Genomic DNA, 22,805 nt, shown 5'->3' with positions numbered 1-22,805 from the left:
CTCCTCCTTTCCTCCTCCTCCTTCTCTTCCTCCTCCCATCCTCCTCCTCTCCCTCCTCCTTCTCCTCTCCCTCCTCCTTTCCTCCTCCCCCTCCCCTCGGTGGAATCCCCACCATTGTGACCTTAGGGCTTGAACTTTGGGGTCACGTGACCCCACCTGTAAGCTGACCTCCGGAGGAAGGGGGGTGGGGGCTGCTGGCCCTGTGTCCCGGCCAGACCAGCCAGGGATCCCTGCATGGCCACAGGGCAGGCTGGGGCAGTGAGCCAAGCCGGGGGGCCCTCACCCCTCAATGGCTGCCCCCCAGCCAACGTGGCAGACCCCAAAATGGAGACCTGGGAAGGTAAGGGGGGGTCTCTCTCTCTCTTTGAGGAGGGGGCTGGTGGGCTAAAAAACGCTTCTCTATTGTCTGTCGGCTTCCCAGCTGGCCTTTAAAGAGAGAGGAGGGGGCAGTATTTTGGGGAGGGGGCGGTGGTTCCCCCTTTGTGAACGCTTCCTCTGCTCCCCCCTCCCTGCCGTTTGACTCTTTGGGAGGGGGAAAAAAAAGTTGCTTTCCCGTTCAGTTTGTGTGTGTGTGTTTTTGTCTGCCCGTTGTGGGGGGTCTCTCCCTTGGGGTCCCCCAGCTGCCCGTGCAAAACCCTCTGGCGTCCATTGACATGGGGGGGAGAACCCCCATTCTTGGACGCCGGAGAGGGGTTTCCCCCCCCGCAACTCTCCAGAAAGTACCTGGACTTGGGAAAAAACACGGATCGAATCTCGGGGCTGGTAGTAGTTTTTCCCTACTAGGGGAGGAGGAGGAGGAGGAGAAGAGAGGGGGCGACCTTAATTGCTTTTGTTGGTGCATGGACCCCATTGGAGGTTTCCAGCTCCCTCTGAGCTTCTTCACGGCCCCCCTCCTCTCTCTCTCTCTCTCTCTCTCTCTCTCTTTCTCTCTCTTTATTTTTCTTTCTTCTCCCCGCCGCCCCCCAGGCTGCAAAAGACACAGGCAGCCCCCCCTCCTCGCATTTCTCCCTGTGTTTCTGGAAGGGAAAGGGAGGGAAGGGCAGGGCAGGCCGTTCCCCAAATGGGCCCAAAGGAGGGGGTTGCGCTTTCACCCCCAGACCCCCCAGATCAAAGAGAGAGAGAGAGAGAGAGTTGGAGGAAGTGTGAATTTTAGAAGTTGCTCCATATGGTTTTTGGTCCAGCTAACCAGGATGGGCCAGTGGGGTGGCAAACTGCCACTTTTTGGGGGGAAGCCAAGCAGGAGGTTCTCCCCCGAACCCACTCCCACCCCAGATCCTCTGCAAAATGGGTGCACGTCCATCAGCCGCTCACTTCCCTCTTATAGGGCTTCCTCACCACCATCTGCTTGGGGTTTGTGGCTTCTGTTCCCATCGTCCCCAGCCAGGGGTGCTTTTGGGGTGGGTGGGGGGATAGGGGAGGGGAGGGGCAGAGAGAAGGATTTCCCCTCCCCCAAAGCACATGGCGCTCTTGACTTCAATTAACCCAGTTGAGATGATCGTCTTTGCTTGGGGGTAGGGAAACTTTACCTGGGGGTTTCTAAACCATCCCAAAAACTTTGGAAGACAGTTGACTTAAAGAGCCCCCTCCCCCATCCCATTCCTATCTCCCTTCCTTCCTCCCCTTCCTCTCCCTATCTTCCTTCCTTTCCTTCTTCCTTCCTTCCTTCCTTCCTTCCTTCCTTCCTTCCATTCTTTCCTTCCTTCTTTCCTCTTTCTATCTCCTCCTCTCCCCTCCCTCCCTCCCTCTCATTCCCATCTCCTCCCTCTCTCCCTTCCTTTCCTTCTTTCCTTCTTTCCTATCCTCTCATTCCTATCCTTCCTTCCTCCCTTCCTTCTTCCTTCCTTCCTTCCTTCCTTCCTTCCTTCCTTCCTTCTTTCCTCTTTCTATCTCCTCCCTCTCCCCTCCCTCCCTCCCTCTCATTCCTATCTCCTCCTCTCTCCCCTTCCTTCTTTCCTTCCTTCCTTCCATTCTTTCCTTCCTTCTTTCCTCTTTCTATCTCCTCCCTCTCCCCTCCTTCCCTCCCTCTCATTCCCATCTCCTCCCTCTCTCCCTTCCTTTCCTTCTTTCCTTCCTCTCATTCCTATCTCCTCCCTCTCCCTTCCTTCCTTCCTTCCTTCCTTCCTTCCTTCCTTCCTTCCTTCCTTCCTTCCTTCCTTCCTTCTTTCTTCTTTCTATCTCCTCCCTCTCCCCTCCCTCCTCCCTCCCTCTCATTCCTTCCTTCCTTCCATTCCTATCTTTCCTTCCTTCCTTTTCTTTCTTTCTAAAGTTTATTAACCTGCTTTAAAACAATATATACACAACAGGAATACTTCCTGTTGGCAAGTACTGCATGGCTCTTGAAATCCTTCCTTCCTTCCTTCCTTCCTTCCTTCCTTCCTTCCTTCCTCCTTCCTTCCTTCCTTCCTCCCTACCTTCCTACCTACCTGCCTCCTTTCCTCCCTCCCTCCTTCCTTCCTTCCTTCCTTCCTTCCCCTCCCTCCCCTTCCTTCCTTCCTTCCTTCCTACCTACCTACCTTCCTCCCTACCTTCCTTCCTTCCTTCCTTCCTCCCTACCTTCCTTCCTCCCTACCTTCCTCCCTCCTCCTCTCCTCCCTTCCTTCCTTCCTTCCCTCCCTCCCTCCCTCCCTTCCTTCCTTCCTTCCTTCCTCCTACCTACCTTCCTTCCTTCCTCCCTCCCTTCCTTCCTCCCTCCCTCCCTTCCTTCCTTCCTCCCTCCCTTCCTCCCTCCCTCCCTTCCTTCCTTCCTTCCTACCTACCTACCTTCCTCCCTACCCTTCCTTCCTTCCTTCCTTCCTCCCTACCTTCCTTCCTCCCTACCTTCCTACCTCCCTCCCTCCCTCCCCCTTCCTCCCTCCCTCCCTCCCTCCCTCCCTTCCTTCCTTCCTTCCTTCCTTCCTACCTACCTTCCTTCCTTCCTCCCTCCCTTCCTTCCTCCTCCTCCCTCCCTTCCTTCCTTCCTCCCTCCCTCCCTCCCTCCCTTCCTTCCTTCCTTCCTACCTTCCTTCCTTCCTCCCTACCTTCCTTCCTTCCTTCCTTCCTCCCTACCTTCCTTCCTCCCTACCTTCCTACCTCCTCCCTTCCTCCTCCCTCCCTCCCTCCCTCCCTCCCTTCCTTCCTTCCTTCCTTCCTACCTACCTACCTTCCTTCCTTCCTCCCTCACTTCCTTCCTCCCTCCCTCCCTCCCTTCCTTCCTTCCTACCCTACCTACCTTCCTTCCTTCCTTCCTTCCTTCCTCCCTACCTACCTACCTACCTTCCTCCCTCCCTTCCTTCCTTCCTTCCTTCCTTCCTTCCTTCCTTCCTTCCTTCCTTCCTTCCTTCCTTCTCCTTTCCCAAAGCTAGAAATGGAGGCTGAGCCCGTTTCCCATGGCAGTTCTGGGTGGGTGGCTGCCTTCCCCCCAAATGGTGGAGGAGGCCAACCCTTCCAGGCCTTTCTCCCAAACAATGCCTCCGTTTGTTGCCCCCCCCCCCACATCCAGTCCTGAAGCGAGCGTCAATATTGCTCTGGTTTGCGCAGTCACGGAGCTGCCAATTGGGAGGTTTCGGCCAGGGGCATCTGCCTGGCCGCCGTCCCCTCGCCTTCCCCTTCCTCCTCTAGCATGGTCCTTCGTGCCCACCCCCCACGCCCCTTTCTTCTTCCTCTTCCCCTGCCAGGATTGATGGCTTGGATGGGGAGAAGGCTGAAAAACCTCCAAACCCACCCAGGGAGTCCTTGTTAATCTCTTTTCTCTGCTCGTCTGATAAGTAAAGACCAAGTTAATGCCCGGCGCCTGTAATATCTGTACAGTGACTCTGCTTGAAGTCCTGGGCAGGAGGAGGAGGAGGAGGAGGAGTGGGTCGACCCTCCTGATCCCCAATTTCTCTCCCCCCTCTCCCTGTTTGCGCCGCTACAACAGACCCTTTGGCTGTAAATAGTTTTGGTTGCCACGGTGTAAAAAAATAAAAAAGATGTGGAGACTCTAAGAAAGAGTAGAGAGATAGCAAGCAGGAGGGGATGAGGGGAATGGAGGCTCAAACATGGGAAGAAGGACCAGGGATGATGGGATACCAATCCCAGGGGCTGCCCCAAAGAAGAGGGAGTCCAGCTATTTTTTGCAAAGCACCTAAAGGGCAGGACAAGAAGCCATGACTAAGCGAGGAGAGAAGCAACTTAGAACTAAGGAGAAATTTCCCGACATTCGGAACAATTCATCGGTGGAACAATTTGCCTCCAGAGGTCGTGAAAATGCTCCCAACAGTGGAAGTTTTTAAAAAGATGTTGGATAACCATTTGTCTGAAGTGGTGTAGGGTTTCCTGCCTAGGCAGGGGGTTGGACTAGAAGACCTCCAAGGTCCCTTCCGACTCTGTTCTTCTGTTTATTCTAAATGCCTCTTTCTCGTCGGCTCCTTCGCACCCCTGGAAAACAAACTTCTTACCTGCCTTTCGGCTGAACGAAAGACGCCATTTTAACACACACACACACACACACACACACACACCCCGCTGAAGAGCACAATGAAGGGGGAGTTGTCAGTCCCAAAAGGCCGGTCCTCCTTCAGTGGCCTTTGGGGATCAGGTTGGGGGGTAACAGCAGGATGTTTGGAGGGGGGTCGTAGCCGGACCACGGTTGGCCACCCATGATTGTCCTACCCTCCCCGCCAGGTGAAGCAGGGTCAGCCAAGGATGCAGTATAACGTCACGCCATGTCAAGTTCCTTGCTCCGGGGCACCTTCCATGCACCAAGTCAGGGTTTTGACGTGTCCGTTTCAGCCGGGATTAGCAGATGCCCACCAGGGGTTGGCAGAGCCCTGCCTTGGCCTCATTCTGTCCGAGCCAGGAGGGGAAACCTCGGCTTAGCGGGAAACGACAGCTCTGCTTCTTCCGAAGAATGAGGTGCTTTGCCTCTCTCTCTCTCTCTCTCTCTCTCTCTCTCTCTCTCTCTCTCTCTCTCTCTCTCTCTCTCTCTCTCTTTTCTCTTCTCTTCTCTTCTCTTCTCTTCCTTTCTTTCTCTCTGTTTCTGTTTCTCAATGTTTATTCTTTTTCTCTCTTTCTCTCTCACACACATTCTCTCACTCTGTTTCTCTCTTTCTTTCTTTCTCTCAAATTCTCTCTTTGTTTCTCTCCCTCTCTCTGTCTTTCTCTCTCTGTCTGTCTCTCACTTTCTCTCTCTGTGTGTGTTTCTGTTTCTCTCTGTTTCTCTCTCACATTCTCACTCTTTCACTCTGTTTCTTTCTTTCTCTCTCACATTCTCTCTCTCACTCTCTGTTTATCTTTCTCTCTTTTTCTTTCTCTTTCTCTCTCACACATTCTTTCTCTCTCTCTGTTTCTGTCTTTCTCACATTCTTTCTCTGTCTCTCTCTGTTTCTCTCTCTCTCTCTCTCTCTCTCTCTCTTTTTTCCTCTCCGTTTCTTTCTCTCTGTTTCTGTTTCTCCCTCAATGTTTCTTCTCTTTCTCTCTTTCTCACATTCTCTCTCACTTTCTCTGTTTCTTTCTTTCTTTCTTTCTTTCTTTCTTTCTTTCTTTCTTTCTTTCTTTCTTTCTTTCTTTCTTTCTTTCTCTCTCTCTCACATTCTCTCTCTGTTTCTCTGTCTTTCTCCCTTTCTTTCTCTCTCTGTTTCTGTTTCTCAATGTTTCTTCTCTTTATCTTTCTCTCTCACACATATCTCTCTGTTTCTCTCTTTCTCACATTCTCTCTCTCTCTGTCTCTCACTTTCTCTCTCTGTGTGTGTTTCTGTTTCTCTCTTTTTCTCTCTCACATTCTCACTCACTCTTTCACTCTCTCTGTTTGTTTCTTTCTCTCACATTCTCTCTCTCACTCACCCTTTCTCTTTCTTTCTCTCTGTTTCTCTCTCTTTCTGTTTCTCTCTCTCTCTCACTCATTCTTTCTCTCTCTGTTTCTGTCTTTCTCACATTCTCTCTGTGTGTGTCTCTCTCTGTCTCTGTCTCTCTCTCTCTCTCTCTCTGCCTTATTAAGTGGGGAGGCAGTGGGGGGCTCGGAGGGCTTCCCGGCTGCCATTTTGTGCCCGCCATCATCTTTGTCCAAGAGGCTCTCGGGCTCTTCAGTTGGACGTTCTCCCGGAAAGTCTGATGCAGGAGACCAAGTGGCAGGAGTAAACATTCACACCCACCGCGAGTTCACACTTTGGGGTGAGGAAGCCCCCTCTAGGCCCATCCCTGCTCTCCAGAATCGGGAAAGACGGCTTGAGGTCCAGATGTTTCTCTTCTCTCTGTCTCTGGCAGCCCGCCTCGCCTCCCCCCACCCTTCCGGCTACCTGCCCGTTGCAGGAATTGGGTATGGTCCAGTTCCCTGATGGCACCTGTGCCAGAGGTGGCATGCAGAGCCCTCTCGGTGGACACGCGAGCCGTCGCCCTAGCTCGGCATGCGTGCATGCCTCCCACCAGCCAGCTGGTCTTCGGATCTCTGCCCCGTATATGCGGTGGGGGAGGTGTGTTGGACACATGGGGATGGGTGGGAGGCACGCACGGGGTGTGTGTGTGTGCATGCATGCAGGATGTGTGTGCATGCGCGGGAGACAGGGTTCATGCACGGTGCCATTTGGACCTGTTTCCCACAGGAAAAAAAATACCGGGAGCCACAAAACCTGAATGGAATGGAATGGAATAGAAATATTGGAGTGAAAAACAATATTTCTATTCTATTCTTTTTCACTCCAATATTTCTATTCCATTCCATTCCATTCAGGTTTTGTGGCAATAAGAAATATTGGAGTGAAAAAGAATAGAATAGAATAAAATAGAATAGAATTGAATTCTTTATTGGCCAAGTGTGATTGGACACACAAGGAATTTGTCTTTGGTGCAAATGCTCTCAGTGTACATAAAAGAAAAGAGACATTCATCAAGAATCATCAGGTACAACACTTAATGATAGTCATAGGGTACAATAAGAATAGAATAGAATAGAATAGGAGTAGAGTAGAGTAGAGTAGAATAAAATAGAAATATGGAAGAATAGAACAGGAATAAAATTAGAATAGAATAGAATTGAATTGAATTGAATTGAATTCTTTATTGGCCAAGTGTGATTGGACACACAAGGAATTTGTCTTTGGTGCAAATGCTCTCAGTGTACATAAAAGATACATTCATCAAGAGTCAAGAATCATCAGGTACGACACTTAATAATAGTCATAGGGGACCATAAGCAATCAAATCATACTAGGAAACAAGTCAATAGTTGAATTAAAGATTCTGTTTTCTTCTGAATTTTTCTTGGATTTGTCCAAGGTTAGCCTACTGGGGGAGGGGTCAAAAGCTCAATAAATCGCATGCTGGCGGGTGTTGCACCTTGGCAGTTGTAATGCATATTTTGAGACAGGGAGCCGCAGCCAAGGGATGAAAGAGCTGCATGCGGCTCCAGAGCCTTGGGTGGCCGACTCCGGAGGTAGACAGACATTTAAGATAGATACATGGAGATGGAGAGAGCGGGGTATAGATAATAAGATTATACCCAAGAACTCCTGTGAAAGTGCTCGGCTGCCAAGAGGCATCCCTCCCTCCCTCCCCTTCTCCTGGGTTGGCTCCTTTCTCCTCCCCCTCCCAGCCTCACCTGCTCGCCCTCCTTACCTCCCTCCTGCAGATGACCGGGTGGACCAGCGCACTTGCCTGATCTGCGGGGACCGAGCGACGGGCCTGCATTACGGCATCATCTCCTGCGAGGGCTGCAAGGGCTTCTTCAAGCGCAGCATCTGCAACCGGCGGGTGTACCGATGCAGCCGCGACAAGAAATGCATCATGTCTCGCAAGCAGCGCAACCGGTGCCAGTACTGCCGACTCCTGAAGTGCCTCCAGATGGGCATGAACCGGAAAGGTGCTGGTCGATGGGCAGGGAGCGGGCCGGGCAGGGTTGGGTGGAAGGGGGTTCCTCGTTGAACCAGCACGACCTTTAGGTGGAGAACCTGGACTAAGGGGGGGGGGGGGTCAGGATAGCAGTCTTCTGGTATCGGATGGGCTACCCCAAAGGAGAGGGAGTCAAGCTATTCCCCAAAGCCACCTGAGGGCAGGAGAAGAAGCCATGGGTGGAAACTAATCCAGGAGAGAAACAACTTAGGAATAAGGAGGAATTTTCCTGATAACCAGTGGAACTGCTTACCACCAGAAGTTGTGGTTGCTTCATCACTGGGGTTTTCAAGAAGAGACTAGACAGTCTTTTATCTGGAATGGGGATAGGTTCTCCTGCTCGAGCAGGGGGCTGGACTATATGACCCCCAAGGTCCCTTCCATCTTGATTCCGTTCTAATTGTAATTCTATTCCTATCCTATTTCTATTTCTTTCCCATTCCAAATTCTATTCTATTTCTCTATTTCCATTCCAATTTCTATTCTATTTCTATCTCTATTTTTCTTATTTCGTTAGAGAAGCTTCAGGAGCCGATGTCCAAGTTCTGGGCAGGGTCTCCATTTAAAAAAGGAAAAGAAAACAGGCTGTTTTCTTCCCTGCATCTGGTTGGCACTTGGAGGCTGGTTTTCCACCTGCTTTCGGAGCACCCCAAGAGCGAGGAAACAAAAGTTTTCCCAGGGGGGCAGCAGCTGATCTGGTGTGTGGCCACCAGAGGGAGCCTGAAGGTCTTCGACCAACGGTGGCCAGCGATGCAACCCACAACCGGAATCTCTCCGTATTTTTGTGGCTGCAGACCCGGCTTAAACAAGCAAACAAAAGTCAGCCTCACACACACACCCCAACACACACACACCCGGGGCAGAGCCCCCTATTTTCCCTGGCCAAGTGGAGCGGTGGAGACCTCTTATTGTCTAGGAAGAAGAGACGGTCGTAGAGATCCGTCTCTCTGCGGATCAGGTTGGACCACGCATTTCCGGCTTTCTCTTTCTTCTCCTCCACCATTGGCAGACCTATGACCGTAATTTGGGGGCTCAGTGAAGGTTGTCAGTTGAGGATTACCTTTAATACAGAGGTCACTGTGGCCTGAAGAATCCCGAGGAGCCCAAAACGTGTCATGTAGCGCCTCCTCCTGGTCAGGAGATTGTAGAGCAATAACACTTAATCACTTCACAGCGCTTTCCAGCTCTCTCTCTCTACACGGTTTACAGAGTCAGCCTCTTTTCCCCCAACAATCTGGGTCCTCCTTTGACCCACCTCAGAAAGATGGAGGGCTGTGTCAACTTCGAGCCATCAGAATCGAACTGCTGGTAGTTGGCAGAGTTAGCTTGCAATCCTGCATTCTAACCATTGCGCCACCACAGCTGATAGATAGATAAATAGAGGGGGGGGGGCAGGCAGGCTAGATAAGATAGATGGGTAGATAGATAAGATACACAGATAGATTAGATCGATATAACACATAGACTTATATACTACTTCGCAGTGTTTTACAGCCTCTCTAAGCAGTTTATGGAGTCAGCCTCTTGCCCCCAACAATTGGGTCCTCATTTGACCCACCTCAGAAGGATGGAAAGCTGAGTCAAACTTGAGCCAATCAGGATTGAACTGCTGGCAGTGGGCAGAGTTAGCTTGCAATCCTGCATTCTAACCATTGCACCACCACAGCTGATAGGTAGGTAGGTAGGTAGGTAGGTAGGTAGGTAGATAGATGATAGTTAGATAGATAGATAGATAGATAGATGATAGATAGATAGATAGATAGATAGATAGATAGATAGATGAATAGATAGATAGATAGATAGATAGATAGATAGATAGATAGATAGATAGATAGATAGATAGATAGATAGATAGATAGATAGATAGATAGATAGATAGAGATAGATAGATGATAGATAGATAGATAGATGATAGATAGATAGATAGATAGATAGATAGATAGATAGATAGATAGATAGATAGATGATAGATAGATGATAGATAGATGAAAGAAAGATAGATAATAGATAGATAGATAGATAGATAGATAGATAGATAGATAGATAGATAGATAGATAGATATTGTAGATAGATATTGTAGATAGATATTGTAGATAGGTAGATAGTAGACAGCCATAGGGATAGATAGCAATAGCACATAGACTTATATAGCGCTTCACAGTGCTTTGCAGCCCTCTCTAAGCAGTTTACAGAGTCAGCCTCTTGCCCTCCAACAATCTGGGTCCTCATTTGACCCACCTCAGAAGGCTGAGTCAGCCTTGAGCTGGTGGGCATCGAACTGCTGGCCCTTGGCAGAGTTAGCCTGCAATCCTGCATCCTCGCCACCGCGGCTCTATGACCTCTCGAATCAAGGGGAGGAGGCCCTCTTGAATTTAGAAGTCACCAAAAGGCTCTTTTAATACAGGAGCACGTGTGTGTGGGGGGAAGGTAGGCACACCTGCTTAGCTTCCAGGGATGGTTTAGCTGGGCACCATTGCTGGAGTCCTGACCAGTTTCCTTTTCCGTCCCTGCCAGCCATCCGTGAAGACGGCATGCCCGGGGGCCGGAACAAGAGCATTGGGCCTGTCCAGGTGAGCACTACCTTCCTGTGCAAGGTGTGGCTTTCCTGCTGCCTCCCAAGTCCCACCTGCCCGCTCCCCAATCCCCAAGGAGGGTGGGTTTCACGCCGGTTGAATGGAAGGGCCGAGACACACACCCAAGCGGCTGGTTTTTCTTTTTTTTTTTCTCCCGGGGCTGGCGGGGAAATCAGATCTCCGAGGAAGAGATCGAGCGGATCATGTCCGGCCTGGAGTTTGAAGGAGAGGCCAACATCTCCTGGTGTAACAACGGAGACAGCGACAACAGCTCGCCGGGCAACGGGGTGTCGGAAAGCAACCAGCCTTCCCCGGTCTCGACTCCGTCTTCGAGGTGGGACTTTGGGGGGGTGGGGGGAGGGGAGCGCGAAGGTTTGTGGGGAGGGGCGTTCCGATCAGTCGCGGGTCTCTTTTCCCCTCCCTCTCCCTTCTCTCTCAGCCCTGCCTTGGCTCTTCCAGCAGGTCCGTGGAGATGAACGGGTTTACGGTTCTCAGGGATCAGTACATGAGCACCCCAGTATCCGCCCCCTACCAGTACCTGCCGCACCTTCTCAGCTGCCCAACTCACACGGCCCGGCTGCCCCCCCAGACCCGCAGCCTCGACCCCCAGGCCCATGGGCTCCTCATCAGCCAGCTGGTGTCCGCGGAGGACTTGGAGCCCTTGGGCACCCCGATGCTGATTGAAGACGGGTGAGTGCCGGCTCTCTTCCTCCTCTTGGCACTGAAGTCAGTCGCTTAAGTGTGATTACACTAGCCGGATCCCCACGCTTCGCTACGAAACTATGCTGTCGAGTTTGGTTTTGGGGGAGGAAAATCAGGAGAGAAGAAATTGTGCCTCGGCCTACCAGCATCCATCGGTGTTCATCCGGCTAGTGTCCTGTCAGTGTGTGAGAGAGTTGAGGTCTGTTTGGAAACTGGAACACTTATTTGCTGTGTGAGCAAGAAGGAGACAGCAAGGAGCCTGGGCGTGGCTTAGCTCAACTGTTCTGTACTAAAGCTGCTTGCTGCTGCTGTGAAACTGAAACTGAAACTCTTCTCTGCTTGTGTTTTGCATTTGGAAGAGATTTCTTTTCAGGTGGGGAGGGGGAGTAGAACTCCTTAGCATCAGAGCGTGTTAATAATGATAATATATGAAATACGAATGCTCTGATGGTCATTTCGAAAAATCCTTTCTTAGTGAGCCCCTAGGAGCCAAGAGGCCAAATGTCAAGTTTGTAGGCTTTACAGTTCTGGAGATTTTGTGATGATACGTGAGTGGTATTTTGCATAGATAGATAGAGAGAGAGAGAGAAAGAGGGAGAGATGGATAGAGAGATAGAAAGATAGATAGATAGATAGATGATAGATAGATAGATAGATAGATAGATAGATAGATAGATAGATAGATGATAGATAGATAGATAGATAGATAGATAGATAGATAGATAGATAGATAGATAGATAGATAGATAGAGGTAGATGATAGATGGATGATAGATAGATAGATAGATAGATAGATAGATAGATAGATAGATAGATAGATAGATAGATAGATAGATAAGACAGATAGATAAGATAGATAGATAGATAGATAAGACAGATAGATAAGATAGATAAAGATAGATGATAGATAGATAGATAGATAGATAGATAGATAGATAGATAGATAGATAGATAGATAGAGGTAGATGATAGATGGATGATAGATAGATAGATAGATAGATAGATAGATAGATAGATAGATAGATAGATAGATAGATAGATAGATAGATAGATAGATAGATAAGACAGATAGATAAGATAGATAAAGATAGATGATAGATAGATAGATAGATAGATAGATAGATAGATAGATAGAGGTAGATGATAGATGGATGATTGATAGATAGATAGATAGATAGATGATAGATAGATAGATAGATAGATAGATAGATAAGACAGATAGATAAGATAGATAAAGATAGATGATAGATAGATAGATAGATAGATAGATAGATAGATAGATAGATAGATAGAGGTAGATGATAGATGGATGATTGATAGATAGATAGATAGATAGATAGATAGATAGATAGATAGATAGATAGATAAGATAGATAAGATAGATAAGACAGATAGATAGATTAGATAGAGAGGGAGAGGGAGAGAGAAGTTTTAATTTTTTTCCTCTGGTTCTTTTTCCATGAAACCCAAAAGGAAAAGTTCTGGTTTCATTTTTTTTAACCTTCCATTTTCAAGGGGGTGGGGTGGGGGTTGTATTAAAACACAAATTGTACTTTTCTTCTTCCTTTTTGGCTTTTATCCCACGCCCAGCATCGACGATAGAAGGTCCTCTCTTTCTTTTCACACTTCCAACCCCTTTTCCTGTCTCCCGCCTCCTCCCACAGGTACCGAGTGACCCAGGCCGAGCTGTTCGCCCTGCTGTGCCGGCTGGCCGACGAGCTTCTCTTCCGCCAGATCTCCTGGATCAAGAAGCTGCCCTTTTTCTGCGAGCTGTCCATCAAGGACTACACCTGCCTGCTGAGCTCCACCTGGCAGGAGCTGATTCTCCTCTCCTCCCTCACCGTCTACAGCAAGCAGATCTTCGGGGACCTGGCGGACGTCACCGCCAAGTATTCGCCCTCCGACGATGAGCTCCACAGGTTAAAAAAAAAGGGGAGGGGAGGGGGATTTGGGAAGGGGTCGCAGGTGCTCTCTGAGGTGGGTTGCTTTCCTTGCAGACGTTTCATGACCCAGCTAGGTAACATCATCAGTGCTGGAAGGGTATGGGGATTGGTGGAATGGAGGAAAAGAAAGGGAGGAGGAGGACTGTGGGGTCCTTGGTGCTCTCTGAGCTGGGTGGTTTTCTTGCAGACGTTTTGCTACCTAACCAGGTAACATCATCAGTGGGCGGGGCGAAAGGAAAGGAAGGAAAGAAAGAAAGAAAAGAAGGAAAGGAAAGAAAGAAGGAAGGAAGGAAGGAAGGAAGGAAAGAAAGAAAGAAAGAAAGAAAGAAAGAAAGAAAGAAAGAAAGAAAGAAAGAAAGAAAGAAAGAAAGAAAGAAAGAAAGAAAGAAAGAAAAAGAAAGATGAGGAGAAGGAAGACTGTGTGGTCTTTGGTGTTCTCTGAGCTTGGCTGTTTTCTTGTAGACGTTTCATGACCAAACTAGGTAACGTCATCAGTGCTGGAAGGGAATAGGGTTTTTAGGGATGAGGAGGAGGGCTGTGGGGTCCTTGGTGCTCTCTGAGCTGGGTAGTTTTCTTGCAGACGTTTCGCTACCTAACCAGGTAACATCATCAATAGGCAGGGCGAAAGGAAAGGAAGGAAGGAAAGAAAGAGAGAGAGAGAGAGAGAAAGAAGAAAGAAAGAAAGAAAGAAAGAAAGAAAGAAAGAAAGAAAGAAAGAAAGAAAGAAAGAAAGAAAGAAAGAAAGAAAGAAAGAGAAAGATGAGGAGAAGGAAGACTGTGTGGTCTTTGGTGTTCTCTGAGCTTGGCTGTTTTCTTGTAGATGTTTCATGACCGAACTAGGTAACATCATCAGTGCTGGAAGGGTGTGGGGATTGGTGGAATGGAGGAAAAGAAAGTGGGGAGGAGGACTGCGGGGTCCTTGGTGCTCTATGAGCTTGGATGTTTTGTTGTAGACGTTTCATGACCAAACTAGGTAACGTCATCAGTGCTGGAAGGGAATAGGGTTTTTAGGGATGAGGAGGAGGAGGGCTGTGGGGTATTGTACTTTATTAATTTATTTGATTCTTTTTGTTAGCTTTTTATTGTTGTTGTTTTTTTAAAAAAAATATGGTTTTACATTGTGTAAGCCGCCTCGAGTCGCCATGGGCAAATATAGGCAGCCATACATAAATCCAATAAATCAATAAATCAATCCATTGTGCCTTGCGAACCAGCATAGAAAGCAGAGAACTAGATAGCTGATCGTTGGAGCAAACCGGTCCTGGGAGACACCGGTTCGCTCGCACCATGCCGAATCGGTAAAACCCCATCCCCTGCAAATGGCTATTTTTCACCCTGAACAACTTTGGTGGATGCTGGACGACGGGCTCGTATTTATGGCGGCCGCAGCGTCCCGGAGGGGGGAGTGTCACATGGTCCCCGATTTCGCGACCTTCCGACGAGCACTCGGTTCGTGGGGGGGAGGAGGAATCAGATTAGTTTAACAACCTCGTTAGCTTCCCCCCGTGGACTTTTCGCTCGTCAGAAGGTCGCCAAAGGGGATCATGTCACACACACACACACACACACACACACCCCTCGGGACACTGCAAACCGTCATAAGTATGAATCAGCTGCCGGGCGTCTGAATATCGATCCCGCAACAGTCGTGAGTGTAGGGGCAAAAAAAAAAAAACCAGCCGTAAATCCTTTTTCTCCCCCCCCCCCGGCGGCATTGTAACTTCAAACGGTCACTAAATGGAACGGTTGTAAGCCGAGGACCTGTATGTGGGATGTGTGGTGTTTGAAGAGCCACCTGAGGGTCCCCCCCAATTCATCCGAGGCCTCCCTCTCCATCTCCCCAAATCATTGTCGGCCCTCCTCCTTGGGAGGGGAGGGGGGGTCTGCTTTTCATGCAGACGGGAGCATCTCCTTGAACCCCTCCTTCCAACCCTCCCCAGGGCCCCCCCCCGTCCCCCCAAAACCCCGCTTTGAAGACCGCCTCCCTCCCCAGGGCCAAACCCCAAGAAAGGAAGGCGTCCCCTTTCCAGATGTGCGGTCTGCTCTTTCCACGTGAGCCCCCTGTGCTTTTTTGGGGGAGGGGGGCTTCTGGCCAAGAGACTTGATCTCCACACACACACACAACACCCCTTTTGCTGCGCATCTGCCTCGCCTCTCTCCCTTTTTTGCTCCAGTCTTCCTCGGGGAAACCTTGACCCGGCGTGGACTTCGGGCTTGCCTTGAAACTCCTACCCTCCCTTTAAATCAAGCCCTGTCGCCTGCCCCCCCTCCCGCCCCCCCCTCCCCCAGCTGCACGTTTGCAACGTGGAGTAAAAAATTTATAGCATCTGGTTTTCTCCTCTCCTCCGTTCTCTTATCGGGAGCTGAAAAGGGCCGCACCAGCCGCCAGATTGGCTCTCTGGGGAGAGCGTGGGTGGGTGGGTGGGGCTCCAGTGGCTATCCGGGGTGGGTGAGGGGACACAGACGTCTCCAGAAAGAGACCGAGGCAGAAGACCTAAGCCGGAGCCCCCGTCCGAGGGCCACGACGGCGAACCTACGGCACGTGAGCCGGTCACCCCAGCTCAGCTACACCACGCATGCGCGCCCGCCTGCCAGCTGCGTTTCGGCGTCCAGCTGCACATGCGCAGGGGCGGGCGCATACCTGGCTGGGGAGCAGCCCTGGCAGCCCCACTTCCCATTTTGGGCCTAGTAGGCCTCCCTGCAGCCTCCTGGGAGCAAAAATAGGCCACGGGGGGGCAGCGCCCCCACACATACCCCACACCCCATTTTTGCTCCCAGGAGGCTGCAGGGAGGCCTACTAGGCCCAAAACGGGGCACCAGGCGGGGGGCGCAGGAGGAAAATGCTCGTATGCGGGAGAGTTTGCGCCTGCGCAGGGGGCCAGACGAGCAGGAGGGGTCGCGCGCGCATTGCATTATGAGTGCAGGCATGCAACGACAAAAGGGTTAGCCCTCACTGTCCTAGGGTGCTTCCCAACCCTCTTGGGACAGAGAGAAAAAGGAGCTCCATTTTGAGGAAGGAAGGAGATGAGATTGAGGAAGGAAGGAAGGAAGGAAGGAAGGAAGGAAGGAAGGAAGGAAGGAAGGAAGGAAGGAAGGAAGGAAGGAGAAGAGATTGAGGATGGAAGGAAGGAAGGAGATGAGATTGAGGAAGGAAGGAAGGAAGGAAGGAAGGAAGGAAGGAAGGAAGGAAGGAAGGAGGAAGGAAGGAGATGAGATTGAGGATGGAAGGAAGGAGGGAGATGAGATTGAGGAAGGAAGGAAGGAAGGAAGGAAGGAAGGAAGGAAGGAAGGAAGGAAGATGAGAAAGAAGGAAAGTAAATGAGAAGGAAGGAAGGAAGGAAGGAAGGAAGGAAGGAGATGAGATGTGCGTTTTTGCTCCCCTTCTTCCCAAGCCCATTTCACACCTCCTGTGGAAGAATGGTTCAGATCCCCTGGGATTCTCCCTCCTGTCTTCTGATGAGGACTCCTTTGTCGTCCCGTTGCAGGTAGAGGATGGGGACCTCCAAGCCGCCAGAGGTTCTCCATCTTTTAACAGGCACCTCTTAACTGGGAGACTCTCTGCGTGTCTCCGCGTTCCTGGCCAACTAAAAGCCCACATATAAGGCTGGGGCTGATGGGAATTGTGGTCCAGGGTGCCAGAGGGTACTTGTCTTTTTGAGAAGGGTCTCCACGGGTCTCTTTGCACGAGGAGCTCGGTCACAGCTGCTAATGGACATCTTCTACTAGAGCGCTTTTTCCATGGGTTGACTTCTGCTGTCTCCAGGATCTTGGTGGGGGGGTGTGTGAAAGGACCCTTCCCTTCTTGTAACTGCCAAAATGCCCCCATAATCTGAGCCAGGGACTTCTTCCAGTTCTCTTTGAGCATGTCCACCCCATCTTGGCCCCGGGGATGTTTTGGTTTTTTTGGGGGGTGGGGGGCAGAAGGGATGCTCAGCTGAATTCCTTCGGTGTCAAAGAAGCCAGGAGGGGTTCATAATTGAGGGGGTTGAAAATGTCCTCCTCCAACACAACGGAAGGGACTGGTTGCGTCGGGCGCATAGAACACACGGGCAAATGGCGACCACTTCCAGAATCCCTGGTCCAACGTGGGAAACCATCCTCTGGCTCCATCAATCTCTCTGCTCCCACCTCTTCTGCTGGGCCCCTCCGTTGGTTCCTCAAGAGGGCCAGAGAATATAATAATAGAATATCTAGAATTTTAGAAAATAATGAATATATAAAGATATATTTCTCTTTTTTTTTTTTGATATCATATCTATAAAATGTTTTTAGGATAGATCTGGTAGGATTATATGAATTGTTATAAAATAAACCAAGTAAATTATAGTTATCTCGCAAAGTATGAATGAATAAAATTATAGTCAAATGATTGTTTAATAGTGATACTAGGATATTTAATTTTTGATTGATAATATGAGTTATTATGTGATGTAACTGTAATTTGAGACTACGAAATGGATGCACAAAAAATTGGTAAACCAACCGACACACTGCTTGTATATTTATGAAAGAAAGCTGGATGTTTTTACGTTTTGTTTGTTTTGTTTGTCTTTAAAAACCAATAAAATTGTTTAAAAAAAAAACAGAGGGCCAGAGAGAGGGGAGACCAGAAGTTTAGGGATCGAGTCCTTCAGACCAGTGGTGGTATTCTACCGGTTTGGCCCGGTTTTGGCGAACCGGTAGTAAAAAAACAACAACTCTTTTTTTTCTCCCGACGATCAGCTGTTCCAACGATCAGCTGTGCCGGGATCCCCCTCCCTGTCTTACTGCTTCACCCTGCTTCCCTGAGGCCCAGAAGGCCCAAAAACAGAACGCTGGGGGTTGGGGTGCTGCACCCCAAAAAAGAAGCCACACCCACCCAGTCACAGGGCCACTCCCACGCCCACAGAACCAGTGGTAAAAAAATATTTGAATGCCACCCCTGCTTCACACCTCCTTTTTCCTCCTTTTCTTGAAGGTTCAGCGAAGAAGGGATGGAAGTCATGGAAAGGCTCATCTACCTGTACCGCAAGTTCAGCCAGCTGAAAGTCAGCAACGAGGAATACGCCTGCATGAAGGCCATCAATTTCCTCAACCAAGGTGAGTGGTGGCCACAAGGATGGGCTTTCGTCCTGGCCCGGAAGCTCTTGACGGTCCTGTTCCTTGGGCGACACCATAGCGGATTGGAGAAGGCGCAAACCAGACCCTCCCGAAAAATGGCCAGTCGCATCTCCCAACAACCTCATTCCCGTAGGCCCAGTGACAAACCTGGGAGTTCTCATGGGCAACTTCTAGAACCCTTATGGCGAACCTGTGGTGTGCATGCCGGAAGTCCCACTGCACATGCGTACGTGTCGCCCACCGGGCAGCTGATTGTCGGGTGTCTGGCGCGCATGGGCGGGAGGCAGGGGGGCGCGGGAGACACACACACGCGTGCACAGAGACGCAGGAGGGAACGCATGCACGCTCAGATGTGTGGCACGCAGGAGATGGTGTGTGCATGTGGAAGGGCATGTGGGGGGGTGTGTGCGCGCATTGCCTTCTGGGTGCTGGCACAGTTTTCGGCACGCAAGCCCCAAAAGGTTCGCCACCACTGTTCTAGAACGTCTCCCAACAGAGGTGGTATTCAGCCGGTTCGGACAGGTCCTGGCATACCGGTTATGAAAATTTCGGGCAGCGCAAAGCCCGCAGAAACAGTAGCGCGCAATTTGTTATCCTACCACTGGTCTCCAAGTTTCCATCTTGGACCCCACCCGTGAAATGAGATCAAGGAAAAAGGCCCCCCTGGGAAATAAAAACCAGGAACCCCCCAACTTCGTCGCAACCTGAGCCAAGGAAGACATAATACAAGGCGGGCCTCTGTCCCCAGGCCAAAATACATCCTGGGGTGCGCCCAATGCCCGTCTTTGAGATTTGGGGAGTGGGCGGGGCACGTCTTCTCACCTCCCCGTTGGCGCCTCCCTTCTGGTAGATGGAACCGGAAGCTTTGAGAGTTTGGATGTTGACTTGGGGCGGGGCCAAGGCTGGTCACCTTCCAGAAAATTCTTCGGTTTGCCCTTCTCTCTCTCCTCACATGAAGGGCAGTTGTCCTTTCGCCAAATGACCGAGCCAGTGGGTTGCATTATAACAGAGTAACAGCACTGGAAGGGGTCTTGGAGGTCCTCTAGTCCAATCTCCTGCCCAGACAGGAAACCCTATCTCATTTCAGACAAATCTCTTCTTAAAAACTTCCAGTGTTGGAGCATTCACAACTTCTCGATCCCTAGGTTGAGCCTCCTCCTCCTCTTCTTTCTCCTCCTCCTCCTCCTCCACCTCCTCCACCTCCCTCCACCTCCTCCTTCTCCTCCTCCTCCTCACGTGCTCTTCTCCATCCAGATATCCGGGGCCTGACCAATGCCTCGCAGCTGGAGCAGCTGAACAAGCGATACTGGTATGTCTGCCAGGACTTCATGGAGTTCAAATACCCACACCAGCCAAACCGGTTCCCAGATCTGATGATGTGTCTGCCGGAGATCCGGTACATCGCAGGTAAGCAATTCATCCAGGTATAAAGAGATCCTCCTTGGGCTGGAAGCTGGGAGGTCTCCCAAATAGTGTTTTTTTTTTAACCTTGGCACCTCGACGATGTGTGGACTTCCAACTCCCAGCCAGCTGGAGAGTCCTGGGAGTTGGAAGTCCACCGTCCTAAGAGTTGTCAAGGTTGAAAAACATCGCTCCTAGACCTCAAAGGTCTTCCCAAGCACCCAGTTGCCCTTCTAGGATGAGCTTGTGGAACATCTCAAGAACATTGGGCTTGTTTCCATCCAGACCTTCTGGAGACCAATAGCCCACAAGTCCTAAACCAGGACATCTTCGTTCCTCCTCCTACTTGCTCTCAAATTCTTCAGGCTAGAAGGAGGCAGTTTAGTTTCTCTTCCCTCCTCCACATCAAGCCATTCTTCCTGGTTATTCAAAGAGCCGCGGTGGCACAGTGGTTAGAATGCAGCATGGCAGGCGAATTCTGCTGACTCCCGGCTCCAGCAGTTCAGCAGTTCGATCCTCCCTGGCTCAAGGTTGACTCAGCCTTCCGTCCTTCTGAGGTCAGCAAAATTAGGGCCCAGATTATTGGAGGGCAAGAGGCTGACTCTGTCAACCGTTTAGAGAGGGCTGTAAAGCCTTGTGAAGCAGTATATATGTGTAAATGCTATCTATCTGTCTATCTATTCTATCTATCATCTGTCTATATCATCTATCATCTATCTAATGTATCATCTGTCTCTGTCTGTCTGTCTGTCTGTCTATCTCTATCTATCTATCTATCTATCTATCTATCTATCTATCTATCTATCTATCTGTTAGCTGTGGTGGTGCAGTGGTGGTTAATTCTGCCCACTGCCAGCAGTTTGATGCTGACCAAAGGTTGACTCAGCCTTCCATCCTTCTGAGATGGGTAAAATGAGGACCCAGATTGTTGGGGGCAAGAGGCTGTAAACTGCTCAGAAGGCTGTAAAATACTGTAAAGCAGTATATATGTCTAAGTGCTATCTGTCTGTCTGTCTGTCCATCCATCCATCCATCTATTGTCTATCATGACTATCATCTATCTCATCTACCTATCTACCTAGCTATCCATCCATCCATCCATCTATCCATCCATCCATCCATCCATCCATCCATCCATCTATCTGTCTGTCTGTCTGTCTGTCTGTCTATCTATCTATCTGTCTGCCTGTCTATCATCTACCTACCTATCATCTATCTATCTATCTATCTATCTATCTATCTATCATCTATCTATCTATCTATCATACTATCATACTATCATACTATCATACTATCTATCTATCATCTATCTATCTATCTATCATCTATCTATCTATCTATCTATCTATCTATCTATCTATCTATCTATCATCTATCTATCTATCTATCTATCTATCTATCTATCTATCTATCTATCATACTATCATACTATCATACTATCATACTATCTATCTATCATCTATCTATCTATCTATCTATCTATCTATCTATCTATCTATCTATCATACTATCATACTATCTATCTATCATCTATCCATCTATCATACTATCATACTATCATACTATCTATCTATCATCTATCTGTCTGTCTGTCTGTCTGTCTGTCATCCATCCATCCATCCATCCATCTATCTATCTATGAGCTGTGGTGGCACAGTGGTGAGAATGCAGTATTGCAGCTTAATTCTGCCCACAGCCAGCAGTTCGATCCTGATAGGCTCAGCCTCCCATCCTTCCGAGGTGCGGAAAAACGAGGACAAATTCTTGGGGGCCACAGGCTGATTCTGTAAACCGCTTAGAGAGGGCTGTGTGAAAGCGCCGCGAAGCAGTATCTGAGTCTTTTTAAGTGCTTATGGCTGTTTGTATCCCAGGAGGCCACAGGTACAAGTAGCCACGATTCACGGTGGGTTTCTTCCCTTGCCAGGAAAAATGGTCAACGTCCCCCTGGAGCAGCTACCCCTCCTCTTTAAGGCCGTCCTGCACTCCTGCAGAGCCTCCACGAACAAGGAATGAAGCCGGCTGGGACACCCCTGCAACACTCCCCCCCCCAAAACACACACACACACCCCAGCCAAGGAGCAAGACACCCTGCACTCTCTCTCCCCCCATTTCAACAGCCTCCGGCAGGGCGAGTGGGAAGCCGTTTTGCCACCGAGAATCCTCGGGGACCGGAAAGGAATGACGTTCGTTTTCAGCCGGCCGGCTGTTTTGTCATTTGGTGTGCGGGGTGTGTGTGTGTGTGTGTGTGTGTCTGTCTGTGAGGAAGGAAGGGGGGTGATTTTTGTGTTGTTTTATTATTATTCCCCCCCCCCCTCATTTCATCTTGACTCGTTTTTTGTTTTTTTTCCTCTCCCTCTAATATTTATTTCACGACAGAGTTGAATGTATGATATATATTTTTTCAATCCCTGCACGGTTTTTTTTCCCCCTTCTCCCACCAGCCTCACCGCTTTTGGGGGTGGGGGGAGAACGTCCCCCTCGCAGTTTACAGAATGTGAAGATATTAGTTAGTGGGGTTTTTTTTTGGGGGAAGGAGGGTAGGCCTTTTTTTTTTTTTTACTGGGGAGGGGAGAGGGAGCAGGGTGGGTGGGCTTGGGTTGGGCTGATGACTTAAGACTACCTCAAGGAGAAGGTGCTGCCTGCCAGTTCTGCAGCTCACAACTCCAAAGGGCACATCCCAGTGGGCCATTGCTTGTCCCCACGCCCCCAAACATCAAACCCAGCCGGAGCCTACTCCCCTAGAGAAGTGCCAAGCCACAGGGCAGGGAAGGGGAGCAGCTGCCCCCCTCCCTTCCCTCCATCCAAAGCCTGCAAAGACCTCCTGTCCTCCCTACACACACACACACCCTCCCCATTCATTGCCACACAACCCCCCAGAATCTTCACAGACACACAACCATTTGGGGACCCTGCCACCCATCCTCAGGAAAAGCCGGACAGGTATCGGGGGCGGTCGATCCTAGCATTCTCCAGCATTACCCCAAAGGTGCTTTCCCAAGGGGCAAATGGACTTTTCCTTGTTTTCGATAACAGGGAGAATTGTTCCGTAGCTCAGGGTTGACATGAGGTGGTCCTTGGAGGTTGCTCTCTTGAGCATGGTGGTTTTTCTTACGGGCGCTTCATGACCCCGCTAAGTAACGTTGTCAGTGTTGGAGCGAGATTGGGAGGAGGAGGAGGACTTGCTTGGTGATCTCTGAGCTGGCTTGTTTTCCTGCAGACGTTTCATGACCCATCTAGGTAACATCA

The 22,805-nt window shown here is 49.8% G+C and overlaps 1 protein-coding gene across 1 annotated transcript; it reads left to right on the top strand.

Moving 5' to 3' along the window:
* The first annotated feature begins 234 nt into the window (after positions 1-234).
* On the top strand, positions 235-21,587 carry NR6A1 (nuclear receptor subfamily 6 group A member 1). The gene is made up of 9 exons (XM_087944267.1): positions 235-340; positions 7,580-7,810; positions 10,355-10,410; positions 10,590-10,747; positions 10,876-11,103; positions 12,780-13,034; positions 18,016-18,137; positions 19,413-19,565; positions 21,484-21,587. Exons 1-9 carry the CDS (start codon positions 235-237, stop codon positions 21,570-21,572), a joined length of 1,398 nt encoding a protein of 465 aa, XP_087800393.1. The 3' UTR covers positions 21,573-21,587.
* The last annotated feature ends 1,218 nt before the right edge of the window (positions 21,588-22,805 follow it).

The sequence above is a fragment of the Notechis scutatus genome, chromosome 15, assembly GCF_049901735.1.
Source record: "Notechis scutatus isolate UNSWTSFEM ecotype Mainland chromosome 15, rNotScu1.2, whole genome shotgun sequence".
Classification (NCBI taxonomy): Eukaryota; Metazoa; Chordata; class Lepidosauria; order Squamata; family Elapidae; genus Notechis; species Notechis scutatus.
The sequence above is the reverse complement of the archived record's forward strand: the minus strand, read 5'-3'. Positions and strand labels throughout refer to the sequence as shown.

Bases quoted from the DNA above. Each gene is read 5' to 3' on its own strand.
- NR6A1 (XM_087944267.1), top strand. From the start codon at position 235: ATGGCCACAGGGCAGGCTGGGGCAGTGAGCCAAGCCGGGGGGCCCTCA. The intron at 7,811-10,354 runs GTGCTGGTCGAT...CGTCCCTGCCAG, and splicing joins GATGGGCATGAACCGGAAAG to CCATCCGTGAAGACGGCATG. The intron at 10,748-10,875 runs GTGGGACTTTGG...CTCTTCCAGCAG, and splicing joins GTCTCGACTCCGTCTTCGAG to GTCCGTGGAGATGAACGGGT.